This window comes from Eleginops maclovinus, chromosome 18 (genome assembly GCF_036324505.1).
Source record: "Eleginops maclovinus isolate JMC-PN-2008 ecotype Puerto Natales chromosome 18, JC_Emac_rtc_rv5, whole genome shotgun sequence".
Lineage (NCBI taxonomy): Eukaryota > Metazoa > Chordata > Actinopteri > Perciformes > Eleginopidae > Eleginops > Eleginops maclovinus.
In genome coordinates this window covers 11,914,786-11,940,177 of record NC_086366.1, presented here as the reverse complement: position 1 = coordinate 11,940,177, position 25,392 = coordinate 11,914,786, and the positions used below count along the sequence as shown (strand labels likewise).

The 25,392-nt window shown below is 38.2% G+C and overlaps 3 protein-coding genes across 3 annotated transcripts; 2 read left to right on the top strand and 1 right to left on the bottom strand.

The window, feature by feature from the left end:
• Positions 1-804: 804 nt before the first annotated feature.
• si:ch211-235m3.5 (BICD family-like cargo adapter 1) lies at positions 805-15,576 on the bottom strand. Its single transcript, XM_063907836.1, has 10 exons — positions 15,076-15,576; positions 13,383-13,598; positions 8,023-8,142; positions 7,108-7,254; positions 6,446-6,628; positions 4,880-5,044; positions 3,786-3,863; positions 3,100-3,212; positions 2,670-2,790; positions 805-1,826 (listed from the first exon to the last, which is right to left on the bottom strand). Exons 1-10 carry the CDS (start codon positions 15,319-15,321, stop codon positions 1,617-1,619), a joined length of 1,599 nt encoding a protein of 532 aa, XP_063763906.1. The 5' UTR covers positions 15,322-15,576; the 3' UTR covers positions 805-1,616.
• A 3,294-nt stretch (positions 15,577-18,870) lies between these two features.
• im:7138535 (uncharacterized protein LOC797998 homolog) lies at positions 18,871-21,631 on the top strand. Its single transcript, XM_063906324.1, has 8 exons — positions 18,871-19,039; positions 19,141-19,247; positions 19,800-19,925; positions 20,039-20,289; positions 20,377-20,457; positions 20,550-20,666; positions 20,923-21,069; positions 21,170-21,631. The coding sequence occupies exons 1-8, from the start codon at positions 18,996-18,998 to the stop codon at positions 21,320-21,322; spliced, it is 1,026 nt and encodes a 341-aa protein (XP_063762394.1). The 5' UTR covers positions 18,871-18,995; the 3' UTR covers positions 21,323-21,631.
• A 303-nt stretch (positions 21,632-21,934) lies between these two features.
• On the top strand, positions 21,935-25,326 carry chchd2 (coiled-coil-helix-coiled-coil-helix domain containing 2). The gene is made up of 4 exons (XM_063907870.1): positions 21,935-22,128; positions 22,998-23,280; positions 23,822-24,020; positions 24,980-25,326. Exons 1-4 carry the CDS (start codon positions 22,085-22,087, stop codon positions 24,988-24,990), a joined length of 537 nt encoding a protein of 178 aa, XP_063763940.1. The 5' UTR covers positions 21,935-22,084; the 3' UTR covers positions 24,991-25,326.
• Positions 25,327-25,392: the final 66 nt, after the last annotated feature.

Genomic DNA, 25,392 nt, shown 5'->3' with positions numbered 1-25,392 from the left:
TCTTTTTTTGTATTAACCTTTTATATATTCTAATAATTGTGTCTGATTCTTTCAATAAAGAAGACATAATATATTTGATTTGGAATATGGAGAACAATGTCCTCCTGCACGTCATATACTGTGGTTTAGATTAAATGAGAAGAAATTCACAAGAAATTTAAAAAGTATTATATAACGTATATGATAGCATAACTTAAAGAGACAACCAGTCAAAGTATCATGTTTGAGCATTCGTTAGTATGTTCCTGTGATGTAAAATCACAGGGGAGATTTGCCTGTGTGGAAAGTGTCTTCAAATACTTGTTGTAAATGGAATTCAAGTTCATTCTAGGCTTTGTATCTATTTGGGAGATTCGAAAAACCAGGGCATAGGCTATGTACTATATTCCACCTCTAGTATGTGTACAAATTGCTTTGACGCTGGGACACAATTTATACATTTTCATCAAACAATTTCAGTTTATGGTCACCCTGGGATGTATGCTGCATTTGATATTGTACAGGTGAAAATGTGTTGTTAAATCAAAGTTTAGAAATATATTTAATTTCTCTTATCTATTGTGTTTTGTTGAACAGATAGAAGACAGCTCTTCCAACCAAAAGTAGGGCAGTAGTGTGATAAACAACTACTTCACTACAACTAGTCAACCTTGAGGGAATGATTGTAGCTCCCAGTAGTTTCATGATTCATATATGTTTTTTGTTTGAACACTTTTAACACCAATAATAATAATAATAAACCCTTCTTTAGTTTATCATATTAACATTTTGAACAAGAGCATTCAAGAACAGAAACTGGAAAAGTATAATTTGATGTTTTATGAAACAATTCGGCCACTATTCCAGATGTGGTGAAGACGAAGTTTACACGTATCAAACAACCCAGACTGTACTGAGCAGCTTTAATATTAAACACTGAAACACATAATCACCATACTTGTGTTTGCTGCACAAAGACTCATACAACAAAAAGTCATCATTCAGGGAACAAAAACAATCATAAAAAAGATAACAGTTATCTCAGTGTACATAAAAACATACAGTGTTTCTGATACAATTGACATTTTTGACATATTGAGCTTTAGAGCATATCCGACAGTAAAAAAGTAATTTCTCACATTAAACTTGCTTTGTAAAGACACAAGTCAGCACCATTGTAAATTAATTGTTCGATCGTTTTTATATCCTGACTTGTTTCCCTCTTTGATCTGTGACCTTAAATAATCTGAACAAATACTCTCAGTGATCTACACCTAATATGTAAACCATATAAAGTTTCAGACATAGGGAACGTTACAATAATATAAAATAAGGCTCAATATTTACAGTCCAGGCAAACCTTCTAATGTAATTCTGTGATGGAAAGAAAACGATTAGTGTTCCAGGTTGTCACAGTTTAGATTTATATGAAGGCTCAGCCTCTCATTGAAATGTATAAGTAAGTGCCTATCTGGCAAGTCTTTGTCCGCAGTGGCTCTGCGGTTCATCACCAAATTAAAAGTGTCTTTATGGCTTCTTTTCACCACACATGATGCACTTGAAGCTACACTTAAGACTTTCCTTTGTCCTGTCCTCAGGGTGCATCCTCTCCTTAGTATTCAGGGAGTAAGTGTAGCTCACTGTCCATTATTTGCCCCTTTTCCTCGTCTTAACCAGTCTCTCCAGGGGGATTCTGTTTTGCCTTGATTAGCATCCGAACTCCAGGCAGAGGCCGTCCTGCTGGGCCTGCGGAAGAAGGACATGCCATTGGAAGTGGACTTCTTCTGAGGAAGCTCCAACTGGTGCTGGGACTGAAGCTGCTGGTTGATGATGGTCTGGATGTCGTCCTTAAGGAAAGATGGACAGAAAGAGGAAATGAGCAGGAAATCTGGGCAGCAGGGACTCAACACTGTTGGCACTGCCCTCATTTCATTCAAACTCAGCATATAGTACATCAATCTGACTGTATTAGATTTAAACCACATAGACTGCTTTGGTGTGGGTTGCCAAGTGTATTGGCGTTAAAGATGTCTCCTTTCTCTGAAAGATAATGTTTTTCCTATTTCCTGTAATTGTGTGTACAATTCACAGTTATGAAATAAGACACTTAATTGTGGACTAGTTGATTCCAGTATGAAACTAGACATACAAATATTTGTATTTGAAAAACTCTGTTCATGTTTTATTTGTGATTTATATTTTAAGGGAATATTTTTCACAGATTGTTTTCATCATCATATTATTGAGGATCATCATGCACTTCTGCTGATAAACATGGATTTTCCACTCTAAATTATGATCTTCTTTATCTTTACCAAAACGTGGAGGGCAGACCCAGCAGCAGATGGCTGTGGTTGGCATAGTGACTCAGCAGCAGGAGGAGTCACTGACAGAAACACCTGCCGCTCATTTTCCTCCAAACTGACCGAGCTGAGGGGGAAAATGGCTGCGTCTTTCACTGACCTCCCACTGAGGACATCAGGGGTCTGTTTACGTATGATGTAGATCTTAAAAGGTGTACATTTACTGTACTCATATTTATGCTTTTCATAATCAGGAGTTTTTCTGACAGATTTCAAGGTAGTAGATGAGAAAAAGAGGCTGAGAAAGAGATGGTTTCAATACTCTTATGGGTAGAGTGGACTGAATGGGATGGACAAGAGAGTTTGACAGAGGTAAAGGGATCTCACCTGCCAGGCCTCCAGCTCCTGCGACAGCTCCAGTTTACGTTGGATGGCTTCTAATAACTGGTTGTTCAGACACATCATGTCATTTTTACTTCTGATCAACTCTGCCTCCATCAGGTTTTTCCTATAAAGAATAATAACAATAATAATAATGAAACCCATTCAGTGGCATCGCAGTTACCTTCAAAAATCAATTCAAGAGCAGCTTTCTATAAGAAAACTTTGAATAATGTCTCTCTTTTTGTTTCAAAACACACATTTGCCTGGCAAAAATTCATTGATTTGATGTGATTGTTCAAACCAAACTTTGCAGAATTATATAGGCAAATAAAATAGCTGTTCTTGTAAACTATACACCTGCTGTTAAAGGCATTAGCAAATATTGGATTTCTTATTATTTTCATTACGAATATTCCGGGAGAAAATGTTTTACCTGGCTATGGCTTCATCTCTGTCTTTGATGGCCTGCTGGACAAATTCAGTCTGCTCCTGCACGCTCTGCAGCCTCTGCCTCAGCTCAGAGTTTTCCTGCTGCAGCTGGACGTTCTGCAGGGGGAAGAAAGGAGCAGTGTTAAGACCACAGTGTGAAATTCAGAGCATTCATCAAAGTGTTTTTCTGCATATAACACAATAAAGGCATTGTTGTTGCATTAAATGTAATGTTATTTTATTTTATTAAATCTAATCTTTTGATGACTTTTGAGCTCACACATAGCCAATTTGGACTTTTCCTAATGTTTAAAGGTAATGTTTCATAGCATTATAACAGCTTGAAGTGTTTTGAAAAGGAAAATTATTGTACTCAGGTGACAATGACTTTATTTGCAATGTGTAACACAAAAAATGACTTGAATTTGTTTTAAACCAAAGCACGTTGATGGAATTTGTTAACATCCTTGTTTTAGGGCTAGCAAAAAAAACAAAGCGAGGAGTTTAAAACTTTAACTTTGATTTAAGTTGTGCCTTCAAAATGTAGCTCTACAAAAGTCACTATTTGTCTATGAAACTAGGATGGATTACAGTGACTGCAGCAAGGTCAGTATAACCAAATCCTAAAATAATGAGCTGCTATGTGTGCTGCTCCTCCCTGACAGACGCGTTTGTTCATCACGGCGTTACCTGATCCCTCAGCTCCTCTGCTGCGCTCGGATTCCCACACTGATCGCCGGTCCTCGCGACAAAAGCTTGATTCAGCTCCTGGGACAGAGACATTAACAGAGAGATCAGGTGTCGTTCGAGTCGTGCATTTCACAGAGATTTATACCAAAAAGGAGCTTCTGTAGTGTTGGCCTATTTTGAAAGGTGCTCCGAGGGAGGAAGGGGATGGGCAGGGATATTTAGTTACAGAGGTAAATGCCTGTTAGAGGTCTGAACACCATTAAACACAACTGGACAACTGTGTATGCTTGCTTGTGGCAAATACAGGCTTAGCAAAGCACATGAGATATCAATTGCAACAATTCATTGGCATCTATTGCATTAACAAGGACACAGTTCCTCAGCCTGGTTCAGTGTGAGGACACTAGGGTGCCTCTTACAACCACTAGGGGGCAGATAGACTGATAGTGAAAGTGGTATTTGAGAGGACTTTTCTCAATGGTTTATTCTTTAATTTAATCTATTTTTAATCGGTCTAACTGGGATGAGGATCAATTTTATAAGAGGGACCACAAGAATAAGAAATATTTACAAGAATACAAACCATCAACACAATTACATAATAAAGGAATAGAAAAATAATGAATATTATCAGATACTAAAGATATAAAATCACCCTTTGAAATGCACAACTGTAGTTTTAGAGCATATACAACACATATACACACAAAAAAAAAAGGTGGAAAGGTTAACCATTTTAAGTTCAGTTGTCATTTTATTAACTATGAAATCCTACATTTTAGATGTGCCAAGATGGTCTCCCAACAATAGTGAACATATGTGAATAACCGATGTTTAAAAAGCTAGAAAAAGGCTGCTCTGTCTAATAAAAACACACCTGTGTGGTTTGGCTTTATCCATCTAGCGTATTCATCAACACTACAGACTTTCGCGCTTTAGGTATGCGCATATATTGAATACTGATTTATAAGTCAAATATTTAGAATACAATACACCACAGTGTTTAATCGAGTCCTCCTTTGATTTCAATCAAAAAGGTCAGCCTTTTGTTTTGCATTTCCTCTCCTCCTCCACCTGCTCATTCAGGCTCTCACCTGTGTGCTGGATAACTGTGCGAGGTTTTGGGCCACTGCCTTCAGCTGGTGCAGCGTGGACTTCAGATCCTCCTGCTGATCTACGACCTCTGGCCCCCCCGAGCTGTTCAGGTCCTGGGTCAGGGGGAGTAGTAACTGAAGGATGGACCCCATTTCTTGCATTATCTAAGTTAAACAAGACAGGAAACATGTTGATTTGTATTAATTATGACATTAAAGAGTAAACTTTACTTTCTGTTTTTGGTTTGAGTTAATTTATTCAGAAAAACACAAACAAATGTGTCATAGTTTATTTTGTCTATTTTATTTGTTTATGTTGCTGGGTTTTTTACCTGCCTAGGGAAATGAAATTTACCTTTTTGCTAAATAAGGCATGTTTACATGTTTATAACTATCCCTATCAAATAAACAAATAAATAGATACAGTAAATACAAAAACAGTTATTGTTTTAAGGCTGCTGCTGTATATGGCCTACATTAAAAGAGCTAAGAATAGTTTATTTTCTTTCCCCCTTTCCTTTCAGCGTGACAGAGAGACATCAAGTATTTACATAGAGGGAGGTGCTAACATTACCTCACCTCTTTATTTAACTTCCGTGAGTCAAGTATATCACATGATGAAACTGATGTCAATAAATATCATCTTGAGGTTTCACCCCTTCCGCTTTCATACAGCAAAAGGCGTCGTTGTTCTATGATAGACAGACTGTTAATGTGCACTGAAAGCAGTTAAACAAGGAAACTCTCCTACACTGTGGCTATGACAAACAGGAAGTGTAGAAAATGACTCATGAGGGCAGTGAAACATCAGATTCTCCTTCTGGAAACACAGCGGGGCAGAAAGACAGTGTTCCCACCAAGACATGATCAAAGCAACAAGTCTGATCTAATATATTGTGATGTGTTCAATCAAAAAATGACAATGTCGCACCTCCTGTTTGTCCATCAAACACAATTCCTACTGTCACGAAGAGCTTGCACAAACTGTCCTGTAATTAGTCGTCTCTATGCAATGACATGTATACATGTTTCCTAAACATTCCACAAGATTTTCTGTTGCCATTATGCTGTTGTGTAATTTTGCCGGAAAGACTTTGTTTAGTATTCTTGTTTCCAGTCATCACAGGAAAACAATTTCCCCCTCAAAACAGACATAAATCGGTGTGGGAAAGACTACAAAAGCATGAGCACAAAAGAAACTCTTGCCAACCACATTATGGAGAGAATGTCGGTTCAGTCAGTCCGAAACTAAACTCTTCTGCTGTTTCTGGCAGTCAAAATACTAAGTCTGATAAACCACCTCTCCACCTCTGAGACAAAACTGTTGTGCTATTCAGATAAACTGAGAAACAGTTTCCACCATGTTAATGGTCATGAAGAAATATGTCAGCCACTGCACGGTTTGGGGTTTTTTCATGGGATTTGTTGACTATAAGAAATATGTAGAGCATATATCAATCTTTTTTTTCCTCGGTTTAATTTCAATGACCAGATGTTTTCCACCAAATATTTCTCCTCGTTTGGTGGTTTAAAACACTGTAGTTGGACTTTAATCTGCTTAAGTACCTCTTCTCTGCTGACTCCCAGCCCGGCCGTCTCCAGGCTGCTCTCCAGCTCGGACAGCAGGGAGGCTTCTCCGTGGCTCCTGCCTTCCTGCAGGGACACCTCCTCCTGAAGCTCCTCCACCTGGGCCTGCAGCTGCTGTGAGCGACCCTGCGCCACCTCCACCTCCTGCCATGCCTCAGCTAGCTAAAATCACACAGAGGTGCATACACATTCAGTTCTTAGACAAAGAGACAAAACACACAGGCACAATAGGGAATTTTAGGTACGAAAGATTTGCAATCTTAAGGTTATATTCATGAAAACAGATATAAGTATATGATTGCACAAAAGTTATTTATCTAAGGCCATGTGTGCTTTTTAAAAAGCCACCATAAGACTTGTTTCTGCTAATGTTCAGCGCCAGAGAAATCCTGACCTGCCAGATTCCAGCCTGCAGCCTCACATGAAACTAAACCAACATGTGAGGAATCCAGAAGTGTGAGGGAAAGACACAATGACGGGGATGATGTGATTGTTTAGCAATGCTCTCAACCATCCTGCCGAAACCCAGGCTGCCAGGCAGGGAGCAGAAAATCCCTTTGTTATCGAATGCTCTTTCATTCATACACCGACCGCACTGAGCTGCTTTGTGTTACCCCGGCTGTGTGTATTCGTTTATGTACCTGCTGGCTGTGCTGCTGTTTGAGTTGGCCGTGCAGAGCCAGGCGTGTTTGTAAAGAGGCCAAACTCGCCCTCAGCTCTGCGTTTTCTTGACACACACTCTCTATACGCTCCTCCAGCACCTGCTCCTTCTGGGTGAGACGCAGCACCTGAAAGCACACAAACAGAGATCTTAAATATGTAATCTCTGCCAGGAAAACTCTCACTAACTCCTACTACACTCTTGCATCACTGTATATCAACAAACCAATGTTGAAATATGGGATTGTTTTTTAAAAAGGTGCCAAAATTCTCTGGAAATGTATCTTTCTGAATGTGTTTTCCCTGAAGAGGCCAAAGGTGGCTGCTTTCCATCGTTTACTGTGAGAATCTCACTTTTGTTTCTCTATTTTGGAAACAAGTAACCAAAATTTGATGAGTGTTGGCATTAAACATCACTGGGGTCTCATTCATTGTTTACTGTAGACAGGTCTCTTCCAACAGTATCTAAACAAGAAGGTGGATTAGCAATTTCAGGTCTTTGGAGGATGGTTCTTTGTCATTTAAGAGCCAGATTAAGTGTGACAACTGATATGATCTCTTTTGAATCTGTTATTATTATAATAATATTATTATGTTCTTTATGTAAAGGAAAGGTTTTAAAACTGAAATGACAACCCTAAACGTAAATGTGACGAGGTAAAGCAAAAGGAATCAGCAGCTGGTAACATAATCACCACTTTGACAGGAAATAAAGTATGAGAACACACAGACCCGCTGGTGCAGTGTGTTCTGGTCGTCGTGTCTCTGTGAGAACACGATGCTCCGAGCACCGAAAACAGTTTAACTGACCATCTTCCAGCATCCATTTAACATTGAGGATTAGTTTTGTTGTGGTTGCAGTATTTCAAAGTATATATATTGTTCGAGGAAGTTACCTGCTCCCTCATGGCACTGATGAGCTCCTCGTCCTGCGGCCTGTTGTTGCTTCCTTTTTGTTGGAGCTCCTGTTTCAGAGCTTGCAGCTCACCGGACATGGCTCTCTCCACCTCCATCGCCTACACAAAAATACATGGGACACATGAGAATCAAAAAAGGAAAAGATATGTGGCTTTTGAATTCTCAGAATAGCCTCCGTTCTAATTTTAGACACAATCAGGGATCCAAACTTTTTTAGAAAAGCTTGCCTGAGGGATGAGCTTTAAGAGACTTGAGGCCACAATCTTAAATCTTAAAATAACCAAATATATAGCAGAGTTCTAAATCCTGTAATCTAGACCCAGATGAGAAGGAGTACAATATGATATCTGGCAGAAAGCAGGGGATTAGGTGACTCAAATTGAACATGTGTTTGGTATGTTTTTTGCTGCGGGCCAACCAAGAAAATGAGAGCTGGTTTTCTTTACTGCTCATGGTAACAATATTCCCAGCTTGGGAACCCAGTGACCCCCAGAGATGTATAAAGATACAATCGGAAGGGGTCATAAGATCATTTAAGGGTTAAGAAAGATAGAATGTGTTGTTTTTTTTGTTTTCTGTTCAGATGTCTAAAACTCCTTCAAATAAAGCTATTTGAAAAGATATATTTTTTTATTGAACAGCTCATAACAGAAACATTAAAATCATGACCTGTGATGAAGGGTATCGTGTGCAATGTTATGTTTGTATTACACACACGAGTAAAAAGGCGCAGCAAAGCAATCTACAATCCTTTAACACGTCACAAGCCAAAAAGACTTGAAACTACAAAACAAAACACAACCTGACTCCTGTGATCACTCATGCATCCTGATTACAAAAATGATTAGCCAGTCATTGACAAACCACATGTTATATTAAGTGTTAAATAATTTGTTGTCATTGTTCTAGGTGTTTATCAGGAAATCAGCTACTTCCTCAACACTTCTCTCAGACACAAGATTTTGAAACGTAAAAAAACAAGTAAAAAAGTGGGATCTTGACGGGTCTGAAGCCCCGGTGAACACCAGCCCGTCGCCCCCCCACCCTCTCAGTTCCCCTTACTCAGCAGTCTGGCGGGCCCCTGTCAGGCCTCATTGCCACATAATACAAGATGAAAGGCCGGCTTCCACAGCAGATGGAGCAGAGGGCATCTTGGTCTCGTCTGTGACATCACCATGCCACATTAGACAAAAGTGTGGCGGAGGGCAAACTTGGACATCATGAGGGTGAAGTGGAGGGGGCAGCTTGTGTGTACGTGTTTGCAAGAGTGTACGGAGGAACTGAGGCAGGCGTGAGGGCTAAAATTAGCGGGAAGACAAGAGTAAATCCAGCACTGATGGAGAAAAAGAAAACATTGCATGCAGACACAGTTTGAGGAGGACGAGGGTAAACGAGGGGGGGGGCTTAATGAACATTTGTGTCCATGAGTGAGTCGTCATTAACGCTGCCTCATCTCGTCAACACGGGGCCCCTTCTCCACAATAGAGGCAGCGACCTACTGAGAATCACCAAAACAGGAGTGGAAGGAGGACGCTCCATTTGGTAGAGACACAGAGATGACATCCCCTCACATGGCCCCCCAAGCCTCCAGCGATCCAAACTCTGAGGTATCCAACAGCTGACTACCCTGGCTACAGCCTAGGCCCTCAGGGAGCACACAGAAAAGATGGCTCTCCCCTGGGATGATGGGATGTTTGGGTAAGAGGGGCAACATCAAAGGAGCAAATGAAAGATGTATATCTCTCCCCAATGTATATTGTCTTTCCCTTTTTGTCTGTGAGCTGCGCTGTGCTAGTGAGGGAGCAGAGGTCAAGGGGGCTCGCCTCAATTCAAGCATCTCTCTTTACAATAACGGAAATCTCACAGCATGGGATTTGTCACAGTCGTCCAATAACTCACTGTGATCCACTGAGAGCCAGGGGAGGTGATGCAAGGTCATGAGGTCATGTAACACTAGGTGGAAAACAGGAGGTGGAAAGGTAATGTGTTTCTCATCTGTTTATTACATAAATACTAAATCACCAACTGTTTCCTTTACACCCAGTTTGCCCTCGTTTTAAGGAAAACGCAGTGGACTAAATATTTTACCTTCAGCTAAAATTATATTTATTATCTGCCCATTCTCTTTTCAATCATCAATGAATAATTTGGAATTTGAAATCTCAATAAATAGCAGAGATGCATAGTTTAGTCAATTACTCCATCATCCTTTTTTTAAAGATTGAAATGAACTATTTCCAGCTTCCTAAATGGGGATAATTCATTAACTTCATACAGGTCCTGACCGATGTCCTCCCGGATATGTTATCAAATACTTGCCCAGGAAAAGTTGCAAGTAATTTCCAGTTTATCATCGAATAACCATACTCCCATTCCAGACTGGCATTTCATATCCAGCCAATTGGTTGATATCCTCGTTTCGGAGGAACATTTTTCTTGCGCAAGAGCGCAACTAAAGTCTTAATCTCCCCTTTCTTCCAATCCAAGTCAATAATGTCATAACTTACTAGCTCCTCGGAATCAGATTTGCTACATTTCCTTGTTAAACATTCACTGAATCAGGTGATGGATCAAAAAAGACGTGAATCAAACTCATTTGAGCTTGCCTTAGTGTTCTCACATTGTGTGTCTGTTACAGTAACTATAACATGTGTTATCTGAAGACAAACACCCTGACATCACTCAACATTCTGATATTTTAACACCTACTTTGCTCTGTCTAAACAGTCAGCACTGACCCATGTGACAATCTGGCACACTTCAACATTGTTTTTAAGCAGCTGCTTCCTCAAATGTACCAGAATGAAAAGTCACGGCAAACCGTTCCTCTCAGCTCAGAGCTTTGCTTTGCTGTTGCTGGTAAACATGACGATTTCTTTCTCGCTCAGGTTTCTTGGTGCGATTTTCAGATAAATGCCCTCCTCCAGATTCATGTCATGCTCTGGTTACACTCTCACAGTTAGGATATAGTATGTCAAGCCCTCTGAAACCTGTTACAGTTTCATTATGTATAGACTCACAACCCATATGGGAAATAGTTAAGACGGAAATTATTTAAATTGTATATTTCAATGAATATTCACAGGTTCTAACATTGTCTTCTGGTTCTAAATGTGAATATTTACTATAATTGATGAATAATATGAGTTTGCTGTTTGTATAAAAATAGACATTTGAAGACGTCATGTGGGCATTTATTTGTACTTTTCTCCACCCTATCGTAAAGAAAACGATCAATCAATATTAACCCTAATCTGCAATCCAATCAGGACATACATAATACATTTCCCTGCTCCAATGGTTACTTTGGGAACGCCTGTTCAAACACACAGATATACAGACACAACTCACCACGGCAGAAGCAACAGCTCGTTCCACCACGTCCGGTAATAACACGTCAGACATGGAGCTTCTTTACTCTCTTTCTTTCTTTAACACATTCACTCTTTCCTCTGTCTGTTTACAACCACATTGAGTCCAGAGTTACCCATGTATGATGCCAAATAAAACTTTTTTCCACTTCCTTCTCCGCAACAGAGATAGCATCTTTTATCTAAATTGACTTTTTCCTGAACTTTTAGGGAGTCTCTTTTCCTCAGTAAGTGCTTCAGCCCTGACTCAGATGGGGGCAAGACGTTCATAGCACCTTATTCTGCAGACCTTGACTCATGGGAGGGTTGTTCAGTGTTGTTTGGATTCATTTTTAATTTTTGCCAGCTCAGGTCTGCCTTTCACTTTTAAACGACACTAAGAACCACTCTACTAGCAGGGCGTAACGCAGCACGTCACGACTGTAATGTTTAGTGAAATGGCTGTAAAAACACTGCAGGTTATCCAGCTGTGGGATCGAATCAGCTCCTCCATGTTCACTGATAAGAGGCAGTAAAATATGTCACCAGTTTGATTCTCCAAAGGTTTCCAAAGGATTTTACACCGAAGATCATTAATGTTTGACTTGAAGACGCATGAGCTGATAATGATTTGAATCAGCTGTATGTTGCCAAGTATTTTTTCCATTACGTAGTACAGGTACCCAAAAACATTGTTAATAGATGACTTTGTGTTATATTAACTGGATCAGGTTAAATAGATAACAATGTTCTCGTGTAGGGCAGTAACTAATGATTCTTTTAAATAAATTATTACATGAAAAGACAGTTATTCATGCCTCTCACTGTTTACTTAAGCCTATGGTTGAGTCTTAAGGTGGAAAACTTAGAGATAATCAGATATATTGTGTTTACCATGATATAAAAACAAAGAAAATCTGAATTCATTCAGAATTAAGATTCCTGAAAAACAAATTGTTTGACCTTTTTGCTCAAAAAGTGACGTAAGATTAACAAACATTATGTGTTTTAGTCCGTCCTCCTTCTGTCCTAGATCTAACTCAAAATCATGGCACTACCTTCCTCTCTCTTTGTAGTTTACATATCGCTTCCCTTCTAAACCACCGATCAGATCATTTGCCTGAAGCCATCAACTTTGTTTAGTAACTATTGATGGACCAACAACTTCTGCCTTTCCCGCCCAGATGAAAATGTTGCTTCTTATCAAAGTAAGCACTGCTCAGTGTGTGAACAGTTTGAGAGTTTGGCCTTGCTTTAGAGCAGATTAGACTCAGACTGATACCTGAGCAGTTTGCACAGAACACTTTGTTTCAGTGCGAGGATAAAGTGACAGCTCCTCTTATCTGGTTTGACGCAGAAGGTCGGCAGCTTTGGATCCACTGCTCAGGTGTTTGTTTCTCAGAGGCTCGGGTACCTGTTCCAGCCAGGGAATGTTCTTTGAAACAAAATCTATAGATATATGTATTCTTCAGTCAGTCGTGGAATGTAACTAAATACATGTACTCAAGTATTGTACCAAAGAGGTACTTTTTCATATCACTTTATACGTCTACCCTACTGAAAATCAAAGGAAAATATTGTGCTTTTCACCTGAATACAGTTTTCTTACAGATTTAGTTACTTTAACAGATTAAGAATAAAATTAATTGATGAAATATGATGAAATGTTTTGTTACGACTAAAATTTGCCAATTGTTTATACAAGAATAGCTTACTTGATAAATCTACTAGAGATATTTATTTCTCATCTATAATCATTTAAGTCATTTTCAAATGTATTCTATTTTCATTTTATGGATGTTTTTTTTTAAATTATTTTAGATTTTTCTGCATTGAGCACTTTCCTATTTAATACTTTAACTGAATATACTTACTTTTTTAAAAGTACAATTTAAAGGAGAACAGAGGATCTCAATTCCCCTTTTACCACTGTCTACAGTTCAGACAGAATAACACACATTACACACGCACACTATCTTGGGACTCACAGTGTTGAGCTGCTCTCTGAGTCGCTGTGTGTGCTCGCTGTGCTCCAGCTCAGCTCGACTCTTGTCCCGCTCGGCCTCGCCGAGGGCCCCAGTCAGCCGCTCCACCTGGGCGCTCAGCTCCCTCACATCCCTCTCCAGGTCACCGACCTGGCTCTCCCACTGGGACTGGCTGCCCTCCAGCTTCTGCCGCAGCTCATGCCTGCCCTGCTCCAGCTCCTACACAGAGAGATTCATAATGTCAGTTAACTTCACATAGGCAGTTTATACTTTACATAGGTCTGAAATTAGAATGCTTCTAAAATGTCCTTATCAGCAACAGGATGTCATAATAATAATGTTTTGTTTTGAAAATAAATCTGAGTGACAGAATGTACCAGCAGGCTTCATTTTGAGCTGTGAAGGATCATGAAAATGTATTATTGCTGTATATTTGTATTAATAAAAAAACATTAAATGATGTGCTGAGATGTACAGCACCTAATGCACTCTGTGACAATCTAATGCATGTCCTAATGCACTCTGTGACAATCTTTTTTCATATACTTTATTATAGATGAAACTATTATTCATGTTCTAGACAGATACCTTTTTGCCACATCTTTATTGCACTTTGTAAACTACAGGGCTGATTTAAGTCCTAGTCATCGCTGATAAGATTTGGGTTTAAACATCTGAAGGGCCAATCAGCATTGACCTTGAGAAAATCAGACCATTATTTAGTCTGTTGTAAAGCTCAGGTGTGTGATGCTGTGCAACACCTTAACAACAAAGATAAACACAAGTGAAAATCTGCAGACAACTACACTTCACTAGCTGTCTCTTACTTCTAAGCTGTTCGATGTTGTCCTGAAGACATTTATTGAATTTGGAGAATTATCTCTGATCTGTTTCAAGAGTGTTCTGGATCTCCCAGTAAATATGTGGGACCTGCTGCAGTTCGCTTGTTATAGATGTACTAGCCTATGATGTTTAATAAAAGGAATTTGAGTCACACAAGTTTGCTTCCTCTCCAGCAGGATGACAAATTGTTTCACTACCTGTAAAAAAAGCTTGCTGAAAAATATTTCTGAAAATATATTTTTGTACTCAATTGAGCAACACAAAAGGTGTATTAGTAGATGTATTCAAATCAGTATCCTAACGATATCGTATTCATGTTGATTAACAATGGATGTCGGAATAATACAGCCTGCTATAGATCATACAGAATGGTGTCTATTGTCTCTCAAAAGTGTAGGCTATTTCATTTTTTTTACAATTATTTGTCATATCTTGGTTTTTATTATCACAACTGATGTTTAAAGTTGTCATTTGGAGATATAACAATATAAAAACTGCCGAATGAATGTACTTCTCTTACATGTATGATTTTGTATATGAACACAAACAAATATACAATCTATGGTCTGCATAATTTCTAATACAGTCTTCAATAAAAATAATACAAATTGTATTATACTCCGAGATATATTTTGTAGAGGTAATATTTTTTTATCTTTATTAATTTTGTTACTAAAGTGGCTCTACTGTGTGTGCGTTTCGATGTGTTTATCCTATAAACATTTCATTTTCACTCTCCCACTAAAAGCATCAACCACATTGTTGTTAATAAACATATTTGAACACAAAGCATGTATTAGCCTATATAACATATTCAAGCAGTTTTTGTGAAATAAAAGCATGCAAGTCTTACCTCCAGCTTGTCTGCGTATTGTTCATGAAGTTTGTCGCTCCGCTCTTTCAACTCACGGTTTTCCAGCAGCAATGCGTTTCCCAGTTGGGCTGCCAAAATAACCTCTTCCTCCTTTTGTTTCAATGCAGCCACAAGTTCACTGGGGTCTTGATAATCTGTCATTTCCTCTGCTCCGTAGTCGAAGAAGAAATCCTCCTCCAGGTCCATTTTTTTGGTCTTGAAGCTCCAATCATCCAGGCGATCCATAATTACAAAACCGAGAGTTGACTTAAACTAAACTTTCCGAGTTAATAGTGTTTTAAAGACACAGAAATACGCTAAAATAGAGTCGCACAGGACACAGAAGTAAGCTAAAATAGAATCGCACAGGTGGGAATAAATCCGTCCATAACACGTGTGTTTCTTTCTGTCTGCCTGTCTGTCTGTGTTTCTGTGAGATCTGCTAACGCTTTGAGCTCCTCAGTGAGAGCTGGTTGCTCCGTCTGTCAGCAGCACATGACATAGTCTCGGGGGGGTGTGGCTTCCTTCTGTCACCTGGGCAACTGTTACCAACCAGACACCTGTGCGGCCGCTAAAGGCTCACGGTGCAGCTGGCTTATAGTGGTAAATTACCACAAAGCTGAGAGAAAAACTAAGTTTAAAGAAGAAGACTACTTAGATATCTTACGTCAGGTAGCACAGAGTAACCTTAAAGCACAACTGTGTCAATTAAGCCCTGTATTAAATATGTTAATTAAGTTGTTGTTGTTGTTGTTGCAAGGGTGTGGCTAGGATCTAGTATCATGGGGGGCTTGGATCAAAAGAGTATCCAAAAAATACACAATATAACATATAAATAATAAATGAAAACTCTGTATAGTAGATCTACTACAAAAATAGAAACATTATGGACATAGGTTGCTATATAATAAGTGTGCAGATGTATACTGTGCATGTTAAAATGTGAGGGTGGAATTCATATCACCTTCTCCTCCTCCCTTAGGTATGATCTGTATGAGAAATGAATAGATCCTATTTTTTAAAATATTCTTTATGATGCAAAAATAATAAATAAAGGAATATATGAATACCCCCGGATGCCCAGGCCTGACAATGCCATTAAGAACTAGGCCTACTTTATATAGTTTGATTATTCTAAAAGCTCTTGACTCATACTATACATAAATTAATTTCATTATTGTATGGAAAATATTGACTGACTTTCAATATGATTGCAACAAGCAATTCCTTTTAAACTGTAAACCAAATCAAAATGTTTTTAAGGGTTATCATTTTTATTATTATTATTATTAATAATAATAATAATAATAATTTAAACTTCACTTTTTTATACAGTAAAACAAAGTTACAGACTGGTTTACAAAAGCAATCATGATTAAGCCTGCCTGACAAGAAATGTTAAGCAGATCATGTTTTGATTTGCAATAAGCCAACATTTTGGAATCTGATTTTTTTTACATGCCCAGAATATATCATATTTATATGTATATTAGTGATAATGACTGAGGGAATCCCTGTTTCCTTCATCCATCCACCCAACAAGTGCTCAACAGGACCACCATGTGGGGAGGGTCTGCTGCTTCCCTGAGGTCAAAGCTCAGCCCCCGCAGGGCTTAATGCAGAAGGGGGGCAGTGTCAGGGGAATAGAAGAGACGCAGCATCCTGACGCATGGCAGAGCTTTTGTGGTTGGGGGCGGCACGGCTTCTGTACATATGGCAGGAGGGGCCAAACAAATGTAGAAGACTCTGTCCTGAAGTAAGCTGCCGCTGTCTCCATTGTTCCTCCTCAGTTTAAAGGGGGGTGATGAAGGGGCTTGATGCTGCAAGTGTGACCCTTGTGGCCAAGCAGTGCTCACAAAGAACAGACACATCCAGACAAAGCTAATGAGGCACATCAGTTGTCTGTCTGTCAGAAGTATGGGGCAGTACTAGGTTCAAGATAACACTATAACAAAAATGAACATCAGCTGCTCCCTACCCTTATTAGAGAAATATAATAATGATAACTTAAACTTTTATAGCGCCTTTCATGGTACCCAAAGTCGCTTTACAAATAGGGAGGGGAAAAGGGGAGTGGGGGTTTAAGGATCAAAGTGCAGAGAAATTACTTAGTGCAGAGAAATGAAATATGTGTGACCTCCTTCCAAAGTGAGTCCTTCTTCAACATGTTTTCAATCAAGGTTTTCTGCTGAATAGCTTTTGCTGTAGGTGTGAAGAAGTAAGCTGACATAAAAACAAGTTGAAGTTTTCAACCAAGGAAATAATACTGTATTTTACACTCTCAGTGTGCACAACCAGCTCAATTGAAGCAAAACCTGCATCAGCTCGTATTGAGACTGCTGAGTGTGACCATTTTATCCCTCTGGGTGTGCACACAGAAACATTACAAATATTGATCATAATGAGGATGAATTTAGCAGAAACAAATCAAGTTAAATAAGTCTACATAGTATGCTCTAGTCAGGAAACATCACCTCCAATAAATAAGAACCCAAAAACATATCCATGAACAGATGATGGATGTAAATACTTTGACAGAGCAGCGCAATTGATACAATTATTATTATTATCAATGTTTTTGATGGAAAGCTGTTATAACGTTGCATTATTGACGAACAGTGGTTGAATTTTATGAAGTATACAGTACATTTCACAACAGGCCCTTTTGCTGTGAAAAAACAAATTTAAAGTAGATTTATTAACATTTGATGTTGAAGAATCGCCTACTCATATATAATTTGTAATGAAGCATTAATGTGTTAGTGGAGCTGATAACAACTTTATTCAGTGCGTCATAAAAAAAAGCACAAGATGTCACAAAAGCTTTTAAATGAATGTGGTGCAGTGTAAGTAATACTAATATAATATTTCAAAAATAATTATAATATTTCCCCCTAAAATGTAGGGACTTGGACGTATAAAGTAACATAAAATGGAAATACTCAAGTAATAGAAGCACCTTAAAAATGTACTTAAACTTGAGAAAATGTACTTGAATGTACTGTCCACCTTTGAAGGCCGGATGTAACGGAAATGTAAGTGTTATTATTAGTTTACATAATTTCAGTCCAGCATAGACCTCAGTGGCCCCTGGTGGACAAAAGAGTAAAACACATTACTATCAGAATCAGAATAGAAATTTACATTGTTACAGCAAAAGTGAAGATAGAGACAAAAAAAAAAAAAAAGCAATAAAATAAAACACTATTTAGTAAAAAGGCATGCACAAAAAATATAGAATTAAAAATGACAAAAAATGTACTCAAATCTACAACTTAACATTCTAAGTAGATTTTAACAATCTACACATTGCACATAGGCCTAAGTTGAATTCCGTAACAGTGGTGTCATAGTCTTGTTCGGTATATTATTGCACGTTAGTGTAATTACACAACAATGGTGTCATAGTCTGAAGTTGTGTGAGTGTAAGTGTGGGGGTCTACCAGGGGCCATGCTGGTTGTAAAGTCTTGGTTACTTTTACCATGCAAGTAACGCACTGATTTTTATATTTGTGATTACCATTGCGTTCGTGTTGCTTGTCATTATATATATATATTTGTTTTAATGTTTTAATTTTAACATACTTAATATATGTCAATGTACAGCATATTGTCTATCGCACATATCTTTTTCATTTTTATACATTTCTACATAAGTTATTAGACTTTAATATCATTTTACTCTTTTGTGTATATTGGTTTACTTTCTTCCTTGTAGTTGTTATATTTCAGTTTAGCGTTGTGTGAGTTGTTATTATAACAACCTCCAGCCAGCAGGAGGCAGTGTGTTGCCTTCCACTGAAAACTGTAAAAGGAGGAAGCACACTTTGAACAGCAGTTTATATTAAACACGTTTGAACTTTCCTAAGTTGTGTGGAGCTCGAATACTGAAACATATTTATATCACATTAAAAGTGATTATGGAGAGGAGCACAGGGACGGTGTCAGCCATTAAAGCTCTTGGGTGAGTAACATTTACCTGCTACATGTTTTCTGCGTAGGCTCTCAGTTTGCTGGGCTGCAGCAGCAGATCTGTCTCACCTGTCGAGTTTACTTCCTGTTCAGGTACCCGGGAAGCCGCTGCCTCTCTCGGTGTGAATGCGATGAACTCCCCTGCCCGCTGCTCACCTGGCTGACTGCAGAGCTGAGGACTCTCTGTCCTGAGCTGCAAGGTGTTTTTTTTAATCAGAAACCATACGTGTTTCAACGTGGCATCTATGGCATTGATTATTATTATTATTATTTATTATTTTTTCATCATAGAAGATACACAATAAACAAGGAAACCCCTAACTTGACGTAGGCTTTTATTTAACACAAAGAATAACACAAGAGAAATGTCGTAGAAAGATTTAAGACATTCTTTAAACAATATGTTCACTTTCATAAAACAATCAATAAAACAAATTATATCAAAAATAAATACATATTTCCTTTGAATTTAAATCAAATGATCTGAAAACGTTCCACAATATTTTGTACAGTTACACTTTTTAGGTAATCAGGTTGTGTTGTTGTTCCAATAATGTGAAATAAAGGTTTTTAAAAAATACTAAAGTAAAGATGAAAGTTGCAAATTGTGGTACAATGCACGAGGAACATTGGGTGCGATGTATTATATTCCACTGTGCAGCATGGCATTAACTGTACTTGTTCCCTTTTGCTGCATCAATATTTATATTCATATGTATACATGAAATTGCCCTGTCTTCCTTTTTACTTAGACTCAAACAGGACAGGAGACGTCTTGCTGGTGGGAGAGTTGAGAACTTTACTGTCAAACATTGTGTCTCCACTCACTGTGCTGGCCTCAGACGTGATGGGGCCGTCCATCCTCAACAAAGTCACTGGTGAGAAATTAGAGTTGTTTGCTTAAGGTAATAACAGAGGATTGTAGTGCCAATGTATTGAAAATGTCATGCACAACTTTTTATGATCTTAAAATCATTTTTCAATTCTTTAGAGTCCCTTGTGACAGAATTGCAAGCAGCTCAAATATTGAAGTACAAAGAATTGTATCCAGAGGACAAAACCACAGACGAGGAGTCTGAAAAAGAGCAACGAGTTGAATTAGGACTGACTGAGTATTGTCAGGAATATGAAGAGGATGCTGACAAAGACAGAAGGAAGGCAGAAATGGAGGCAGAGTGGATATTACTGCTGCATGCGCTCAACATGGATTCCTCCTCTCAATTTACAGATGTGTTGAGTGAGGTATGTCTGATATAATGAGACTGAAATGTGTATTTCATGGCTTGAAACTGAAAAACACAGAAATATTTTTTTCAAATGTTATTGCAGGTGGAGTCGAGGCTTACTCGTCTACCTGATGGAGAAATGACAAAACCGCTTCTCAACAGTAGCCTCAGCTCAGAGCAGTGGGTATGTTGCCAGGACTGTTCCTTTTTCATTATACATTATATGTTACTCTTACATGAGCATTTCAACGTTTTATTTTCCTTTCTGCTTCAAAGGTGCAAATAAAAAAGATCAATCAAATTCTGTCAGAGGACTATCAGTGTCGGTGCCAAATGATGATCAAACGCTTTCAGGTTACTCTTGAATCGTTCACATGGGGAGACAGACAAAAGGTAGGCATATCAAATCACTGCATCAGTTGGAACTAAGTGGTGTTTTATTGAATGGGTTTTGCCCTTACGATGAATATGCATGCACAGTTATGAAGAAAGCTAAACACACTTCCAATAATTCTCAATAACTTGTTTTTTAACAATGCCCTTTACAATTGTGTTTCTGTTTTTTGTACAAGTCTCTGCATAAGATTAAATATTGATTATTTTTCTGATAACAACAAACATTAAAGTTAAGTTGGTCCTTTATTTACAGGAGCGAGTTGAAGCACTTGCCTCAGTGCCTCCTCTTTCATCACTCAGCGGCTCCTCTCAGGTGTCCCCATCTCTTCTGATGGCCACCAGAGAAGATCAGTCCTTCATTGAGATAATCAAGGCTGCAACAAGCACCCTCGTCTACAAGGTACAACAGTAAACAATTACAAACGATATCTGTGATTCTCAGTGAGACATCTGCAGCAGCAAATAAAGATGATTTTCTAATTCTCCTTACGTCTCACTAGACGTTGATGGGCAGTGTTCCAGACAGAGGTGGACGACCAGGAGAAATTGAGCCACCGATGCCAGTGTGGGAAGGTCGAAGAGCGAAAGGACGGGGAGGCGGACCGAATCGACAAAGATTTTCAGATAAAAAGAAAAAAGGGAAAAAAGAGTAGCATGTATTTCTCTTACTGACTAATTTGAGAAATAAGTAATTATCTTTCTTTCTTTACATTTTTTAAAATTATTAAATGAAATATGGCTGTCGAATGCTGCATTTGATATAATTTCATGTTTAGAAACAAGTGCATAATTGTTATTTGTTGTACATATATAAACCCGACAGTGTACTTAAAAAGTTCCTATGGCTGCAATTGGTTTACAAACAAATACTTTTGTTGAGAAAAATTATTTGATTCTTTTTATGTTGGCTTTGCACATTAATATTTAGGTTTGTTTGACAAAGAATAAACCTATTAATCAGACATGTATTGTTATTTTTGCTCAATTTATTGTTCACTGTTAGTAATGCGTTGATGCTTAAGACAGCCTGGCAATCACTTTGATTTGATTACCAATTATGTATAGCTCTTTTTTTTTTTTATATAATTTTAAAAAATGTGTTGTTTATATTGCAATTAGTTATTTATACAACATCTAATCCTATATAAGTGTAGTACTTAATGAACAAATGACCATATGTGTGTCCTTATTTAGTCTCTCATTAATAGCCTGTATATTTTACATAATACCTAACCTAGATTCTGTGGCTGATGAAAGCACCTTTGTTGTTTCCGTCATACCGGAAGTTACCCGACAGACAATAACTGTAACACACAGAAAGTTCCAGCAGAGCGTTTTGGTTCCAGTTAAAGGTCGACTTGATAGTCGTCTGTCCTTTTCAGCCAGAAAACCCACGATATACAATTAATTTCAAAATGCCGAGAGGAAGCAGATCATCACGGATGGCGCCTCCAGCCAGGTAACATTTGGTGTATAATGTTTGGATAAAAGTCGTTAAAGCCTGAATGCTAACTGCTAGCGAGATTAGCTTGATGGCTTCACAGTTACGTATGTTAGCGCTAGAGCTAATCATGGACCTTACCTATTAGATTAGCAGCTTTTACTCACTTATAATGATTCGTTTTGTACATCAAAAATTGATTGATGTCTTCCTTTTCTACCAAGAAACTGGTGATTGCTCAGTAATTATTGATGGATAATGAAGGTCATAGTGTACTTCAATCTGCTCATGATCTTATAATAATTAAAGCAGAGGATCTTAACCTTACAGTCAGCTTCTCTTTGACCTGCCACTAAAGTTAGATTACACTCGAGCCTTTATTTTGTCAAGCCACATTTCGGGGCTAAATCTAGTTGATACCGTATTGGGATATTTTAATGTATAATAACATTGATACATCTTAAATATTTGTGTATGAATCTTATGGATTCGTTATATTTTGTTAGTTTTTATAATAGTTTTAGGCAAACAGTTGTGTATCATATCAATGATCTCAAGTGACAACATGATGCGCCACAGTTCTCGTGCTGACATGTTTTACTTTGTATGAGATTCATATTGCTAAGATGTGTTCTTTATATATGTATGTTCTTTTTTTTTAATCTCAGTTATTTTTCTTTTATATAAGCTCTTAGTTGGCATGATTTTCTCAACTTATTGATTAGATTAGAATCTGTAACACTGGGTTTTTTCACAAATAGTTTGCTTTAAAATGTTCACTAAGATCAAAGTGAACTATCTTACTAGTGGGGTGACGCTTATACCAGCACACACAGGTGTTGTCAGATGAATTGGAATTTTGATTTTAAATGGTTTTCTCTTTGCAGACGGGCTCCATCACCACAGCCAATGTCTAGGGCTCCACCTCCTATGGCCAGAGCTGCACCCCCTCCCTCCTATGCCCCAGCTCCAGTGCACGCTCCGCCATCTGCTGTGGGTGCTCCAGCTGCAGCACCCAGGCAGCCTGGTATGTTTGCCCAGATGGCGACTACAGCAGCTGGAGTGGCAGTGGGCTCTGCAGTAGGACACACCATCGGCCATGCAATGACCGGAGGCTTTGGTGGAGGAAAGTCTGAGTCAGAGTCTGCCAGGCCTGACGTTACATATCAGGTAAATAAACCCTGGTTCAGCCGGTCATAGGACTGGAATAGCCTTGAGGTAGATCAGATTAAGGTGTCTAGCATCTGTTAGGTACCAGTGACAAAAACAAGTGTGGGTGTGTGGGGGTTGATTTAAAGAGGCAAAGTAATGACGAACGAACCAACTTATTATTGGGTTATCGGGAAGGTCAGGTTTATGTGAATTATGAATATAATCAAATTATTACTTCTACCTTGCTATATAATAAGTATGTATTGTTGTCTATCCCTGTGCTCTACTTCTTGCCTTTTTTAAATAAATGAAAAAACCTCAAGGGAAACGTGTGCAGTTTCACCACGTCTTATATCTTGGCATGTGAGACCTTTTCATTGACATATCACCATGTTAGGCGTTTCAATATTATGTGGATGAATGTGTGGATATTTTAAGGTAGTATTGACAATAAGAGGTTGCTTTTTTGACATTGAGTTTCATATTAAAACAAACTCTCTGGATCTTATGCGTACAGTAGATGTGTGAATGATCCCGTCATCTGCCTTGTGTCTTTCAGGAGCAGACCCAGCAGTACCCGGCTCAGCCCATGTACCAGCAGCAGCCACAGTCCATGATGTACCAGCAGGAGGCCCCTCAGCAGCAGCAGGCCTGCTCCTATGAGCTTAAACAGTTCATCGACTGTGCCCAAAACCAGCGCGACTACTCGCTCTGCGAGGGCTTCAGCGATGTGCTCAAACAGTGCAAGTCATCCTATGGTGAGTTGTATGGATTAGATCAAACGTGGATTAAATGCTTGTTGATAAGTGTGTATGGCATAGGGATTGGGCAATATAGGATTTCAACGTGGACCAGGATAAAATACACATTCACTGATTGATGTGTTTTTTTCAGTATCAGGATAATCTTCAGTAACATTACATGAGTGACTGGAAAAAGCTGTGTAACTCACTGTCATAGTAAAGAAGTAAAAAATAGAATAGTTTCTAAAAATTCACAAGTTACTGTATCACGTAAGGAAGACCCGAATTACCCAATAGGCTGATATATTCTACTTATTTTTACTTTACGTATGCAAGCAGAACTTATGATTTAAGACCACTCTATTCAAGTTTTTTAAGAAAGAATTGTGGGACAAATCCGTGATGCAATAAAAGTATACATGTTTCTTCAAAGAGAGAAAGATGAAAAAATTGACTTAAGTAACATTTTTAGGGTTTTAACAATATTTGTATTTTTGGGATAATACTGTGAATAAAGTTATTTTGGGAAGGATAAAGCTGACATGACATTTAAGGTTGTCCAATGATGCTTTAATCTTATGTTATTGTAGCATTATAATTTCTTTAATCTGCTCTGAAAGACTGACATTATTATATAACAAAATGATGGATCATTTTTCATTGTGCTCAGTCCAATGAAAATCTGGTTTCCATCAAAGCAATGTTTTGTTTCTGCATCCTTTGTTATTCGCTGTATTTTTTTATACTTAAGTTAACACTGCCAAAATAGGAGGCATTACATACGCACTTCACATCCAGACCTCATAGCCAAATAACTTAGCATCATGTGTTAGGTAATGTGCTGCAATACACAGTGTGGCCAAAGGAGGAGTATGTTCCTGTTCTGTGGTATACCTGTCAAATTGTTATTATTATTATTATTAAGGGCAGAAATGATGATAACTTGTCTAAATAAACCTTTCTTTTCTCCACAGGTCTGTCGTGAGACTGCGATAAAATCCTGGAGAGTGAAGAGCGCACAAAAACTCAAATAAGCAGTCATGCTTGATCAATAGTACTAGGGTGTTGATTCTTAAGATATCAATAAAAATGCTTCATTTTGACAGTTGATTAATATTGTGTTCATTCTCAGGACAATGCTGCAGAGTTAGAAGTAACAGTGGTATAAATAATGTTTATATATTGTGCTGCATGTTGATTTCAGTTGTGAGTGTTTTTCAATAGCTTTAGTGCTTTTATTTTAAATTGCTGAACTGCATTTCTGGATGATGGAAGTCTGCGGTTTAGGTTTCAAAACAATAAAGCGCTTGAATTAAAAAAAACAATTATTTCCATGCCTGTTTATTTTTATTCTGGACTTTCTAAGAAACATTTTTGTACCCAGTTT

What these genes read in the sequence shown, in the direction of transcription:
- chchd2 (XM_063907870.1), top strand. Translation starts at nt 22,085, where the DNA reads ATGCCGAGAGGAAGCAGATCATCACGGATGGCGCCTCCAGCCAG. An exon ending in CGGATGGCGCCTCCAGCCAG is followed by an intron (nt 22,129 to 22,997) that starts GTAACATTTGGT and finishes TTCTCTTTGCAG; the next exon opens with ACGGGCTCCATCACCACAGC. An exon ending in GGCCTGACGTTACATATCAG is followed by an intron (nt 23,281 to 23,821) that starts GTAAATAAACCC and finishes TGTGTCTTTCAG; the next exon opens with GAGCAGACCCAGCAGTACCC.
- im:7138535 (XM_063906324.1), top strand. Translation starts at nt 18,996, where the DNA reads ATGGAGAGGAGCACAGGGACGGTGTCAGCCATTAAAGCTCTTGG. An exon ending in TCAGCCATTAAAGCTCTTGG is followed by an intron (nt 19,040 to 19,140) that starts GTGAGTAACATT and finishes CTTCCTGTTCAG; the next exon opens with GTACCCGGGAAGCCGCTGCC. An exon ending in TCTCTGTCCTGAGCTGCAAG is followed by an intron (nt 19,248 to 19,799) that starts GTGTTTTTTTTA and finishes CTTTTTACTTAG; the next exon opens with ACTCAAACAGGACAGGAGAC.
- si:ch211-235m3.5 (XM_063907836.1), bottom strand. Translation starts at nt 15,321, where the DNA reads ATGGATCGCCTGGATGATTGGAGCTTCAAGACCAAAAAAATGGACCTG. An exon ending in CAGAGGAGCTGAGGGATCAG is followed by an intron (nt 3,213 to 3,785) that starts GTAACGCCGTGA and finishes TTCCCCCTGCAG; the next exon opens with AACGTCCAGCTGCAGCAGGA. An exon ending in AGAGATGAAGCCATAGCCAG is followed by an intron (nt 2,791 to 3,099) that starts GTAAAACATTTT and finishes TATTCTTTATAG; the next exon opens with GAAAAACCTGATGGAGGCAG.